At 46.6% G+C, this 14,854-nt stretch overlaps 1 protein-coding gene across 1 annotated transcript in view; it reads right to left on the reverse strand.

The window, feature by feature from the left end:
- LOC145537669 (uncharacterized) overlaps window positions 1-14,854 on the reverse strand; it is a 233,688-nt gene that overhangs the window by 213,174 nt on the left and 5,660 nt on the right. The window contains exon 4 of the mRNA XM_081568521.1: window positions 1,951-2,028. Within this exon, the coding sequence (XP_081424647.1) occupies window positions 1,951-2,028 (78 nt within the window). The remainder of the gene's footprint in view (window positions 1-1,950; window positions 2,029-14,854) is intronic.

A 14,854-nucleotide genomic window follows, 5' to 3' on the forward strand; every position in this document is an offset into this window, starting at 1 on the left:
AAAATTAACTGCAAGCATAATATTTTCATTAAAATATTTGGAAGAATGGTGTGGGTGCAATAAGCATTCTACTCTAATATAGTGTATTGAAAAATCAGTCGTAATATCTATTACAATCAACTGTGAAGATTACGTATTACATAAGTACATATATAAACGTATTATGTACAAAGGAGATCCAGCCAGTCCATCCTAAGGAAGATCAGTCCTGGGTGTTCATTGGAAGGACTGATGTTGAAGCTGAAACTCCAATACTTAGGCCACCTGATGCGAAGAGCTGACTCATTGGAAAAGACCCTGATGCTGGGAGAGATAGAGGGCAGGAGGAGAAGGGGACGACAGAGGATGAGATGGTTGCATGGCATCACCGACTCAATGCACGTGAGTTTGAGCAAGGTCCAGGAGATGGTGATGGACAGGGAGGCCTGGCGTGCTGCAGTCCATGGGGTCGCAGAGTCGGACACGACTGAGCCACTGAACTGAACTGAACTGAACAAAGTGTATTACAAGCACATATACTTTTTTGCTCAGCTTGTTTATTTTATATGTAATGTGTTGTTTTTGTTTTGTCTGTTTTTCAGTCCCACCACACAGTATGCAGGATCTTAGTTCCTCGAGAAGGGATCAAACCCACATCCCCTACAGCGGAAGCTCAGAGTCTTACCCACTGGACCACCAGGGAAGTCCCTCTGCTTGTTTATTTTGGATCAGTTCTATGGTTTGGCTTATTAGCGTTTGAGCACTGGCCTGACTTCCCAGTTAAACGATACATTCAGAACCAGTGGTCCTGCTAGAAATTGCAGTTGGACTTTCTAGAGTTGAACCTCTCACACTGCAGTTTTATTACGTGTTTTCTCTTCTTGTTTTGTTAATATTGGGAGTTGTCTCTAACGCCTTGCTCCTTTAGATGCAATGCCCCCTTACAGAGAGCAAGGAACCAGTCAGGGTTAATGCAACCTGGCTGCATGGGCTTAGGGCTCTCCGGAAGGGACGTCCCCATGTTTCATGTCGGAGCCACCAGATAAATGAAACATGCTGATGGTGACAGTTTCGGATCCATATCGATAAGCCCACGGTGTCTACCTGGTGTGAAAAGGTAAAGTTAAGAAAGACCAGGGAACACCCCGAAGCAATGTGGAAGATAGCTATGCATGTGCTAAGAGTCCAAGAGATGAAGTCTTCTGAAGGGGAGTAGCTGTGTCTGACCACAAGGACATTATCTTTAGGCAGGAAACCTTACAATTAAGAGAGACAACCAGATCTGGCCTTCCCTGGTGGTTCAGATGGAAAAGAATCCGCCTGCAATGCGGGAGACCTGAGTTCGATCCCTGGGTTGGGAAGATTCTCCGGAGAAGGAAATGGCAACCCACTCCAATATTCTTGCTGGGAGAATCCCATGGACAGAGGAGCCTGATGGGCTACAGTTAAGACAGGCAACCATATACACTTTCCAAACATAAACCTCCACTTTACCAGCATCAAAGAGAACTCAGACCACATTTTATTTGTAACAGTTCTCATTACTCCTGACTTAAATGCTCTCCCGTAAGGAAGCATGGTGAACCCAAGTTGTACAATCAAGAATGCAGTGGTGGTGGTGGTTTAGTAGCTAAGTCGTGTCCGACTCTTTCGGGACCCCATAGACTGTAGCCCGCCAGGCTCCTCTGTCCATGGGCTTTCCCAGGCAAGAACACTGGAGTGGGCTCCCAGTTTCTTCTCCGGGGGATCTTCCCAACCCAGGGATCGAACCCGAGTCTCCCCCATTGCAGGCGGATTCTTTATCACTGAGCCACCAGGGAAGCCCAAAATCAAGAATGCATACGCCCAAATCCATCCGGCTTGAAATGACTTCCCTGGGTCTCTCTACACGGGAGACATGGACTGCTTCCATGAAATGCTAAATACGGCGTCAAAATATCTCCATGTGCACAGTCGACCGTCTCTACTCACCGGACGGCGTCCATACTGTGAGGAGACAGGGTTTTCCACACTCCAGCCTTGCTATCCAAGGGCCTTCCAGCCAGGAAGCTGCGAGGACAACACACAAGAATCAATCAGTCCTGATGCAAGAGCTCCATGTCCAAGCTCAGCCTCCGTTACCCGCCAGTCTCAAGCTCCCTGGTTGTGACTGTACCGCACTCCACGTTCCATCTCCAAGATCCCACCCTCCCACCCCCCTTTATTTTCCTTTCTGGCAGCACCACAAGGCATGCGGGATCTGTTCCCCAACCAGAGATTGAATGCGCTCCTCGTCCCCAGCATTGAAAGCGCAGAGTCTTAACCACTGGGCCACCAGGGAAGTCCCTTGAAGATTCCTCTCTGTACCATTTGCTGGACGAGCCATTTAGGACCCGTCTCTCACACCCTGGACGGGCTTTCAGTATCTGCACACCACCCCCGCTCCCAACGCTGCTCCTAACCACAGCGGAGGAGCGCACACACTCCCATCAGCCCCACCGACAAGCTCCCCGCCGACAAGCTCTGCCATAAGGGCCCAATTCCGGGCCAGATGGGAACTGAGGCTCTGCAGACGCTCAGGGATAAATCTTAATCACAGGCTTCAGTCTGGAGTGAGCACCACCCAGCACAGCTCCCCTGTCAGACTTTAGCTGATGAGGCCTGATGATATCTCAGAGCAGATTAGCCCTGTTGCTTGAAAAAGCCAGTATGACTGCAAGACAGACGCACACACGGAACTTCCAGAAAAGCACCGACGCCCCTCTTGGTCCCAAGGTGACAAGGTGCGTGTTTATTCAGCGTGGCCGACCTTCCACGTGATTCCAACAGCCGACTCTATGTGACCCCCTGGACAGCAGCCCACCAGGCTCCTCTGTCTATGGGACTCTCCAGGCAAGAATACTGGAGTGGGTTGCCAACCCAACTCCAGGGGATCTTCCTGACCCAGGGATGGAACCCGTGTCTCTTACGTCTCCTGCATTTTCAGGTGGGTTCTTACCCACAGGCACCGCTTTGGAAGCCCCTGGGTCCCTGCTACAACATTTGTAAATCCACTATCCTTCAATTTTTTATTTTACTCTTTTTAATTAAAAAAAAGCATAGTATAGCACAAGGAATTATACTGAATTTCTTGTAATAACCTATAATGGATTATAGACTGCGAAAATAACTGAATCACGGTGTTATATGCCCGGAAGCAGCACACTATTGTAAGTCAACGACACTTCAATTTAAAAAGACAAAGAAAGAAGAGGGAAAAAAAGGCCAGAATACTGGAGTGGGTTCCCACGCCCTCCTCCAGGGGATCTCCCCAACCCAGGGATCAAACCCAGGTCTCCCATATTGCAGGCAAGATTCTTTACCATCGAAGCCACCAGGGAAGCCTAAAATAAAAGAAAGAAAACCAAAAAAAAAAGAAGTGGAGGATCTCAGTCCCACTCAGAACTACAGGATCAGAACCTGCACCTTAAAAGCCTCCCCAGGCATTCGCATTATCGCTCCAGGGTAGGCTGACTGGCCCTCACCGCAGAGTGCTATTTTGCTTTTCAGCGAAATGTCTCCCCAAGGCCTTCGAAAGGCATCTGCACAAACCTGGTTTCTCCCCCTCCCTCCAAGTCACTTAAGAACATTCTGTGCTGCCTCCCTCTCCATCATCCTCACCCAGCGGACCCCTGCAAGAGGCAAGACTCTGTCAAGCGATGCCACACAGCCTGGAAGCCCAGGGAGAATTTTCTCACCGAATTGTTATCGAGCAAGCCAGGCTTGATCTCTTCGCTCAGAAACAGTTATCTCCTCCTCCTGTCTTCTGTCACTGATAAACAGACCAGCTGGTCCTTCTTCAGGATTTCCCTTGTGGCTCAGCTGGTAAAGAATCCGCCTGCAATGAGGGACACCTGGGTTCGATCCCTGGGTTGGGAAGATTCCCCTGGAGAAGGGAAAGGCTACCCACTCCAGGGTTCTGGCCTGGAGAATTCCATGGACCGTGCAGTCCATGGGGTTGCAGAGAGTCGGACACGACTGAGCAAACTTCACTTCACCTGGTTCTACTTCAGGTCCTCTGTTGCTCACAGTTCTTATTCATCTGCAGATCCCTTTATGTCTCCTTTACTGCCTCCCGCCAAAAAAATCACCTCTAACTACAGTTGATATGTATAAAAGTAATATTCAGAGTTCAGAGGGCTGCAGAAGAAAGATGATGGTGGCTCAGAGCAGGGGAGGCTGGATGTGCTAAGCCGCTCAGTCGTGTCCAACTCTTTGTGACCCTAGGGACCGTAGTCTGCCAAGCTCCTCTGTCCATAGGATTCTCCAGCAAGAATACTGGAGTGGGTTGCCACGCCCTCCTCCAGGGGATCTTCCCGATCCCGGGATCGAACCTGTGTCTCTTATATCTCCTGCATTGGCAGCAGGGTTCTTTAGCACTGAGCCACCATCGTGACCCGTGAAAGTCACATGTAATTCAAATCTGAGTGTCCATGCACCACGCTTTACAGGAACGCAGTCGTGTTCACCGGCTTAGATGTTTCTGTGGCTGCTTTCCACACTACACCAGCCAAGTGGAATCCTTACAACAGACTGTGCGCCTCAAAGAGCTGAAAATATTAGCCATCTGGCCCTTCCTGGTACAAGTTAACCAACCTTTGGTCTAAGCCAGACGGGTTCCTTTCTGTTGTCAAAACACCACATTTTGCTTCTCCAGGTGCAATACGTTCAGTGGTCAGGCTTTTCCGTGTTTCTGGCTAAACCAAGTAACAAGTTGGCAATTCTTCATCTACTTTCTTTGCTTCTGCAGTTCCTGTTCATCAGTTCATACAACACAGGGATCTCAGTAAATACAGCAGCTACAGTGATTTGAGACAGAGAAGGCAAAGGCACCCCACTCCAGTACTCTTGCCTGGAAAATCCCATGGAAGGAGGAGCCTGGTAGGTCGCAGTCCATGGGGTCGCTAAGAGTCGGACACGACTGAGCGACTTCACTTTCACTTTTCACTTTCATGCATTGGAGAAGGAAATGGCAACCCACTCCAGTGTTCTTGCCTGGAGAAGCTCAGGGACGGCGGAGCCTCGTGGGCTGCCGTCTATGGGGTCGCACAGAGTCGGACCCGACTGAAGTGACTCAGCAGCAGCAGCAGCACAGTGATTTGAGAACACAGGCTGTTGTTGTTATTCAGTCCTTGGGTCCTGTTGGACTCTTTGCAACCCCGTGGACTGCAGTGGGAAGACCTCCTTGTTCTTCTCTTCATGAACTCGGAAGGTTTTGCTCAACCACAAAAGTACTAAGCAGAAGAAGGAATCCTCTGGCTTCTGTGTGATCTGGAAGGTTTCCACCATTTCTGCCAAACACTTGCCTCCATTATGCTTTTCTCCATCTCATGTATAAACACCGCTGCTTCCCAGCTGTAGCAGCTGGGATTCAAAACCACTTCCTTGGCTGGTGATTTATCATTTCACTGTTTTACACACCAGCTTCCCAGGGCTGCCATAACAAAGTCAGAGCCAGCATTTTACTAAGTCTGTCTGAGCCCAAAGCCGAAAACAATTCCCACTAGTCCATCTTTTCTGGCGCTCTCTCCACACTAGGATAAAAAGTCATGAATCTACTCCCTATCTATCCCCCACCATATATAGATCAACTGGTTTCATCTGACACTTTCTGATTAATGGATCCTTTTTCTCTGCCTGAAAACAAAATATGTGCTTCAAGGTTTTCATCAACTCCATACTTGAATTCCTAAACTCAACCTTGTCCTTCACATACTCTTAGGTATACTTAACACTGGATTTCCCAAGTTGGCGCTAGTGGTAAAGAACCCACCTGCCACCGCAGGAGACGTAAGAGAGACAGGTTCGATCCCTGGGTCGGGAAGATCCCCTGGAGGAGGGCATGGCAACCCACTCCAGCGTTCTTGCCTGGAGAATCCTACGGATGGAGGAGCTTGGCGGGCTACAGTCCATGGGGTCGCAAAGAGTTGGACACAGCTGAAGTCAGACTTAGCATGCACACACATACTTAACATAATTTGACAGAGCAATGATACAACGGATGAAAACTACTTTCAAGAACTTTTCAAGAACATTTCAAGAACTTTTTACACCTGCATTAAAGGTTTATAATTTGTCATGAGTTTTTTTTCTTATCTTGAGTTTTTTTGTTTTCTTTTTTTACTGGCTTTCACATACAACCTGCCCAGCAGACTCCTGCAGGCTTATTCCTGGGGGCCCACCATAGCTCCCTGCAGGCCAGCTAGTATGTCCCAAGATACAGTATATATTAGCTTCCCACATCAAACTAATTTCATGACTACACTTTGGGCAACTATTGCTGTCATTTGTAAGTGACTGCCACTGGATGAAGCCACACATTTTTTATTAATTTTAGGTCTTTTTTTTTTTTTTTGCTCTTCCAGCCATAATTTACTTTCGGCCTACCAACTACTCTTTCACTTTCCCTGACACCATATACTTCCCTGGGCAACGACTTGATGTAATCAGTAAATAAAATCCTCAAAACTTCAGTTCAGTTCAGTTCAGTTCAGTCGCTCAGTCGTGTCTGACTCTTTGCGACCCCATGAATTGCAGCACGCCAGGCCTCCCTGTCCATCACCAACTCCCGGAGTTTACCCAAACCCATGTCCATCGAGTCAGTGATGCCATCCAACCATCTCATCCTCTGTCAAAGCTTCAAGGTGTTTTTAAAAACAAGTTATTTTATTATTATCATTAAGTCGTGGACATACTATTGGCACCAACCTTCCCCCGCCCCCCAAAATTGTAAGCCAAAACCTATTATGTGAAGTTACAAATTCTATAATCAAGTGATTATTCCTTTTAATGGGAGGGGGGAGAAAAGGCAACATTAGCTGCTGCCCAAATCCAAAAACTGGAAGTAATGCGAATCACCACCAAATGGCCTTCAGGCAGAACAAAGACCAAACATTTCATAATGTAGCCAAGATCCTGATCCAAATTAACTCATAATAATGAATTAATGGCACAGATGGTTGTCATGGTGACCTAATTTTGGCTTTACATAATCTAGATGTCAGATGACACATTAGAATATTGCTAAAATAATGAACAACTCATATGCTTTAGGTTCCCAGCATCTTTGACCTTCTTACATTTAAACTGCTTTCTAAATCCATCTGAAAATATGCAAGACAGCACTTAAGCCTCCTGATTTATGCTAATAATGTGATGTCTTTCCCCTCCCTTAGCAAAGCTAACCACATCTGAATACACTGAATGGTTTAACTACCTCCACAGATTTCCGATCAAAGCAAGTGTGAAATAATTTTCCCCTACTTGGTACAGCAAAATCCTTTATGCAAGTAAGTCAACAATACGGGGAGGAGATAATGCAGTTCAAAAGGCGTGAAGACGGAGCTTATGGAAGACGTATTTGCTAATATTATCATGCAAAATTGTCTCTTTTGTTTTCTTAAGTCTCAGCTGGGAGGCGGCGGCCACTGAAACAATGTTCTGCCAGTGTAGCCTGGTCTTTCGCATACTTGAGGGAATGAAATTACTTTCTAATCACGAAATCCACCAGACTGTGGAACGGCCTAATAAAAGCAGTCTCGTCGTGCCAGCAAAGCTCTGGGTCATTCTGAAGTGAACTCACAGGGCCCTGCAGTAACCTGCCTGAGGCCGTCACTGAAATGAAAGCCAGAGAGAGAGACCCTGGAGTGACCGAACCCCAGAGCCCTGCCTCCTGGTTCAGCAACCAATTCTCATTAAAATCGGCCTCCTAGGGGTGAGGAGCCTGCCGGGTCTGGAGTGGGTAGGAAGAATCTGGAGTTTGTAGCAGAATTTAAAAACCAGCTTCTTACCTGTGCAATTCCCCAAGCTGTGACCCTTTGAGGAGAAAGGTGCTGCTCGGGAATAATTATAACCCAACTATCGGCCTTTACCCAGGTGGCAGAGAGGTGGAGAACTGATGACCACGTGGGTAGCGACCACGTGAGCTGTCTGTCACGTGCCCTCCCCTCTGCCGTGGGTATCTGAGTTCTTCCTCCTGTTCAACCCTCTTGGGCCCAGCTACGTAGGGATCATACTGTGGGAGGAAAGAAAGCGACCTCAGAATCTGCAAACACTGCAGAGCCACGAGTCCCAAACTTCAGCGCCCACGACAATCCGCAAGTCCCTGGAGGAGGGCCGGTTTGGACACCAAGGGTGGCCCCCACCTGCTTCCAGAGTGTCCCAAACAGGTCCCACGGGTGCATGCTTCTTTCTTTTTTTTTTAATTTTTATTGATCTGGCTATGCCAGGTCTCGGTTGCAGCACACAGGACCTTTGATCCGTGGAGGCCGACATCAAGGTCACAGATGTAGAGTCTTGTACCAAGGCCACAGAGGTGGAGTCCTGCATCAAGGTCGTCTTGGAACTGACTGAGCCCCAATAGCAAACGTTGCTATGAGTCCCCTCGCCCCCTACCCGATTGTAACCAGGCAGCTCCCTGACCTCATTGTAGGTGGAAATACCCACACTATGGGACTCCCAGGTAGCTCAGTGGGTAAAAGAATCTGCCTGCAAAGCAGGACACCTGGGTTTGATCCCCGGGGTGGGAAGATCCCCTGGAGAAGGGCATGGCAACCCACTCCAGTATTCCAGTATTCTATCCTGTAGCCCCCGCCAGGCTCCTCTGTCCATGGGATCAGAGTCAGACATGACTGACACTTTCATTCACCCTCTATAGCAGCCTAAGCAATCACCCAATGTCACCCTCCAGCAGGAATTTTCTTTGTCCTGAGGCTATAAAAACTGGCTTCTACCCCACCAAGGGTGTTGGCTCTCCCTGATCCATCAGGGCGTCGGCCTGCTGAACTTGCTGTGCTGTCATTATCTGTGTTGCTTGCTCTTAATACACTCACTCATTTCTGAAATACTCTTGTGTCTGGAAATTCTTTCCAACCCGCGCTCCAACGGCGCCGTGATTTTTCGTTGCCGCATGGGGGATCTTTAGTCTCAGCGTGTGAACTCTTAAGTCGTGGCATGTGGGATTTAGTTTCCTTGACCAAGGATGGAACTCAGCCCCCAGGCATTGGGAGCCCACTGGACCACCAGGCAAGTGCCCGAGAGGGCATCCTTCCAACCGGCTCCCCCTCACCCGCTCTTGCAAAACCACCTCGAGTTGAACGAAATAAGCCGCGGGGAAGATCTGAGATCCCGATTGCAAGCTCATCCTTCATTGCTGTCCCTGGAGTCCCAGGCTCACTCGAGCTGTGTTGCTGCAACTTTTCCTTTCACACCTGTCTGGCTCCGGCACAGGTTGGACTCGGACGGGAGGCCGGCTTCCTCGGGTTAGAATCGCAGCTGCCGGGTACTGTGCCGCCTTCAGGAGAGCTCACGTGATCTTTCGGTGACTGGAGAGAAACTGAGCAAGGCTGTCACCGAGGACTAAGGGTGATGGGTAACAAGGCAAACACAGCGCTGAGACAGCCTGCAAGGCCCCCAGGAAGCGTGGGGGATTTTAGCCTCACCTTGACTATCTGTCAGATGACTCACGGAGCACAGCCAGCGCCCAGAAATCAGCATCATTCTTTAAAGCACCCTGGTCAGCTGCCTGTGTTTCTGTGGATGCTTTTGACCTGTGGTGTTGGAGAAGACTCTTGAGAGTCCCTTGGACTGCAAGGAGATCCAACTAGTCCATCCTAAAGGAGATCAGTCCTGAATGTTCATTGAAAGGACTGAAGCTGAAGCTGAAGCTCCAATCCTTTGGCCACCTGATGCAAAGAGTTGACTCACTGGAAAAGACCCTGATGCTGGGAAGGATTGGGGACAGGAGGAGAAGGGGACGACAGAGGATGAGATGGTTGGATGGCATCACCGACTCTATAGGCATGGGTTTGAGTAGACTGTGGGAGTTGGTGATGGACAGGGAGGCCTGGAGTGCTGCAATTCATGGGGTCGCAAAGAGTCAGACACAACTGAGCGACTGAACTGAACTGAACTGTGCCAACCGGACATGCAATTTAGAGCCTCCTCGGCCCGGATGATACTGTCAGTAGCGGGTATTTCAAGCTTTTACATTTAAGGAGATGATTTACAAACAATAGAGAGAATGGGTACCTAGACCTCCTAAAAGGGAGCGTGTTGAAAGTTGAAAGGTTTGTGAACGTAATCTTTATTTGGTTGAGGAAGTTTCTTTGAGTTCCAAGTTTAATAAAACGTTTCCTTTATTTGTAGAAATATTTCATAAATATTTTTTTACAAAATAAAAAGATATTTTATTTATTTATTTGGCTGTACCAGGTCTTCATTGCAGCATGTGAACTCTCAGTTATAGCACGTGGGTTCTACTTCCCTGGCCAGGGATTGAACCTGGGCCCTGCATTGGGAGCTCGGAGTCTCAGCTACTGGAAATCCCAAAAAGGTTTTATGATGAGGTGTTGAACTGTCTCATTTTTTTTTTCTGTATGTACTTAAAATTTTTGATTTTGCTCTTCAGTGTAATGATGTAGTATTCATCACTGATAAAATGTTCTCATGTTAAATATCATTGCACTCCTAGAATAAATTCTGCCTGATAATTCTGTACATAAATATATAGCTAGACAGATACAAAGTATAGACGTACTTTTTGTATCCATACTTTTATATTTTATTTTGAAAGTAAAGTATTAGCTACATGAATTCAGCATTATATATATATATGTACAGGATTATCAGGCAGAATTTATTTATATTATCTATATTATTTAATTTATTTGCATTTATCATATTTATTAATAATATTTATTACTATTAATATTTATTAGATTAATTTATTTCTATTTATTTATATTATTTATCTATGTAAAAAGTATAGATATACTTTTTGAACCTATACTTTTTGTATCCATACTTTCATATCTATACTTTATTTTGAAAATAAACTATTAGCTACATAAATTAGCTACATGAACAGTATACAAAAATACTTTTTGTATTATATTGTATTATATACAATTATTATATTGTATTATCTATTATATTGTATTGTAAGTGAAATGATACATAATTTTCTGTTCTTGTATTATGCTTACCTAGCTTTTGAGTAAAGATTACACTAATCTCAAAAAAACAGAAGAAGATGACTTAGTAGGAAATTGAGCAAAACATGGGAATAAAGATAAGGAAAGCTTGAGGAGTGAATGTTACATCTCCAGGAAAAACACAGTGATGTATCATGATAAATACTGTGCCAGATTTGTCATCTGAACATGAGTGTTGCCTACAAAAATGATTTTATAACTATTTAATTTGTTTTTAAAGAAGGGAGGGGGACAGGCAAGGGTGGAAAGGGGTGAAGAGAAAGGAGAGTGAATAGAAAAAGGAAATGAATAGAAAGGTACACAGTGGAAAAGGAGCGTCTCCAAGACCAGTCAGTCTCTTTGTGGCTGAGCAGACGGCCCATGGTGGTCCGCTGCGGTGCTGGTTTGTCCGCTGTACCAGTAACTACACAGCTCCTACAGTCTACACAGCAAGCTGAAGCCCAGTGCTTGGCATGGGGCCACTCAAAGCTCCGCAGACACCTTACCCCTGCCAGCCCGTTGCCCTTCACAGGAGCCCCAGAGTATCTTTTGTTACCTGAGAGCTTCACCCCCGGTCTCCAGGCAACGGGCACCCTCCCACTTCGAGTGAGCGGGGGGAGGCAACCTGCTCCCAGGACCGTTCCTTCTCGCTGCCCCTGATTGCCGGGAGTCGTGTCTCAATAACCTCTCTCTTCCATAATCAGCCTGCCCCTCCTGACCCATTAACTCCACGAGGCTGCCGTCTAGCATTCGGGGGGGCCTCGAAATTATTTCTGATTACAAACATCAAGCAAGCAGCCGAAGCAGGAAAACAAAGGCTAAAGGAGAGGTTATCACAGGTTGTGTACAATGAGCAAATCTCTCCCTGTCTCTTAGCTAAGTTGTGTCCGACTCTTGCGACCCCATGGACTGTAGCCCGCCAGGCTCCTCCGTCCATGGGATTCTCCAGGCAAGAATACTGGAGTGGGTTGCCATTTCCTTCTCCACGGGATCTTCCCAACCCAGAGATCAAATCCAGGTCTCCTGCACTGCAGGCAGATTCTTTACTGACTGAGCTATGAGGGAAGCCCAATATATAAACAAATATAAACATGCATAATATAGACAAATATAAACGTGCATAAACGCACATACACAGATGCACCACGCATACACGTATACACATATACACATCTGCATGCCTGCACGTGCACACACATGATGCATGGATGTATGCATGCACACAGACGTGTGCCCGCAGACAGAGGCACCCATGGGCATACTGTTAAATTAATCAAATAACAAGGCTCTAAAGAAGACTTAGGGGGTTCTAATTCGGTGGCAGCCTAGTCAAAAACCAAAATCTAAGCCTGTGAAGGCCTCAAGGTTACCAAACTGAAACCTAAGCACAACCGACCCAAAACAGCCAACTGGGCTCGAAGCTACAAACAATCAACAATTTCCTTACTTTGCTTCTGCTTCTTCTCTACCAAAGTCTACCTCTTGCCTGTCAGTGAGCACTCCCAACCACTTCTGGTTAGGCAAGGCCTGATTCAAATCAATGTTTGCTCAACTAGACTCTTAAAATTGTTAACATGCCTCAGTTTACCTTTTAAGTATGCACAGCCATACAGACACACAGACATACCCATACACGCTCATAAACTCTGTTTCCAAGAATGAACAAATTGCAAGAGTGCAGATTGGTGTGAAGGGCCTCCTTCAAGACAGAGGTCACTTTTTTCCATTGAGAGCTGATGCAACAACATTCTCAAGACGGAGACTTTGAACCCCGGGCTGACACTACGCTTCCGTCACCAATTCAAGGTGGTTGATATGTGTTCTCTCACCCAAGTAGCCAAGGTCCAGTCTCAAGCTCGTAGGCACGCGTGCCAAGTTGCTTCAGCCACGTCCAACTCTCTGCGACCCCATGGACTGTAGCCCACCAGGCTCCTCCATCCATGGGATTTTCCAGACAAGAGCACTGGAGTGGGTTCCCATTTCCTTCTCCAGGGGATCTTCCCCACTTAGGGATTGAACCCGGGTTTCCCGCATTGTAGGCAGACACTTTACCATCTGAGCCACCAGGGACATCCTTAAATTTAGCATAATAAACGCAAACTTCTTGTATTCCCAGGTTTGCTCCTGGAAAAATAAATAATAATAATAATAATAAGGTCCCTTGAGCCAAACTGACAAAATCATGAAGCAAGCACAACACAGAAAACCAGTCAAATAAAATTAGATCAGCTCAGAGAGCAGGAGACAGGGACCTGCTCTCTGCACCAGGAACTAGGTCCAGGTCCTCCTGGTAGGTAGGCAGGTGCCCACGTATGGATGAGAGGGGAAAGGACCAGAGGCCAGACTGTGCGTGGCATACGCTGTATTCCCTCTCTGCAGACCTGACTCAGCCTCCCCTGGGCGTGAGCGAAGAATAATCCATCATTAAAGGTTTTCCGGATGCTTGCCGGGATAAAAGCCCTCGGAAGAAAGCCGCCTTTATCTCTCCTTTTAAGCCTTCCCTCTTATGTAAATATATTCCCCCCCCCAAAAAAAAACCCGCCTGCAGTATTTTCAGTAAAATGACACCGCAAACCTGCCAGCGGTCTTCTGGCTGTCTGGGTGCTTGGCAAACATCTTCACCATCCCTATTAAAACGTGGCTTGGATCTGCAGAGTACAAACAGAAGGAGCTTAGCAGGAAGGAGGGGTCCCTGGGGGAAGGAAGCGGGATACAGGTAGGCAGGAGCTTCAGATGGGCCTCTGGTCCTGATCTTTATCAGATAATCCCAAGTAACCGGGACGAATCGACTTGCAAACGAAACCTCATTTTCATACTGCAAACTCTCAAATGGAAAGAGCTTCTATTTTTTGGTATAAATTTCACCCGAAGGGACAACCGTGAGAGTTACCGTCAGCGAGTTCCGATGTCTGACATCCCCCATTCTATCAAGAGTTTCCGATTAATTTCAACGCTGTTTTTGTCCTACGCCTTCCAAAGCAAATAAGCTGAACGTCAGAGATGTTCACGAGGAGTTAACGTTAAATTGTTATGCTGTCTTCACTAGGAAAAAAACAACAACAAAGCCACTGAATGAAGGCACTGGATTTTCAAAAACTATTTACATGTTGTGTCAAATCCTTCTGAGTGACACATGGATTCTTAGTTTTTCATTCCAGGGCTGACAGGGAAGATCATGTTTCACTTTAGCTTTGTCCGCCCCAGGAACAATTTATTATGCTTTTAGCAACTGATAACCAGGATGAAAAGATCCTTTGTGCTAATTGTACAGGTAAAAATTCAGGGTAATCCTGGTGTATACATGACCATATTTTTGTTTTAATCATGCTAAGTGAATGTGCCGGTCACCACATTGCAATTTGATTTGGTTAAATATCAGCTGAGATGCATCAGGCTCAGGTTCTATTGTGCACTGTAATGCACGCTGTTTGAGCTGTCCCTTATAACCGTGTTTGCCTTTAATAACGCAGTTACTTACAGCAGTTTAACTGTGTATCATAACCACAACAAAAACAGAATAGAATGGAAGCAGGCCCGGTGAAGGATCTTATCAAACCCTCACAAGAAGCTTCTGCCCTCTCTCCAATCACAAAGGAGCACAGAGATGCACAAAAGTAACGACCTGTCCAGGGTCCAGAGGCCAGGTTGGATGCTAACCCGTCCAACCTGCCTCTCTCGGATATACTACTGTGAATCCTTCACTCTTTACAGAGGAAACATACAATTTCTCACCTACAACGAAACATACAATTTCTCATCTACAATACATGCTTCCATTCTGGCTCCTGGGAAGGGCTCTCATGTTATATCTTTGCAAGTGAGAAGGAAAGAAATCTCACCCTCAAAAGATAAAGAGCAGGATGAAAGAGACATCATACCAATTC

Source organism: Giraffa tippelskirchi, chromosome Y (assembly GCF_054371585.1).
Source record: "Giraffa tippelskirchi isolate mGirTip1 chromosome Y, T2T-mGirTip1v1.2.pri, whole genome shotgun sequence".
Lineage (NCBI taxonomy): Eukaryota > Metazoa > Chordata > Mammalia > Artiodactyla > Giraffidae > Giraffa > Giraffa tippelskirchi.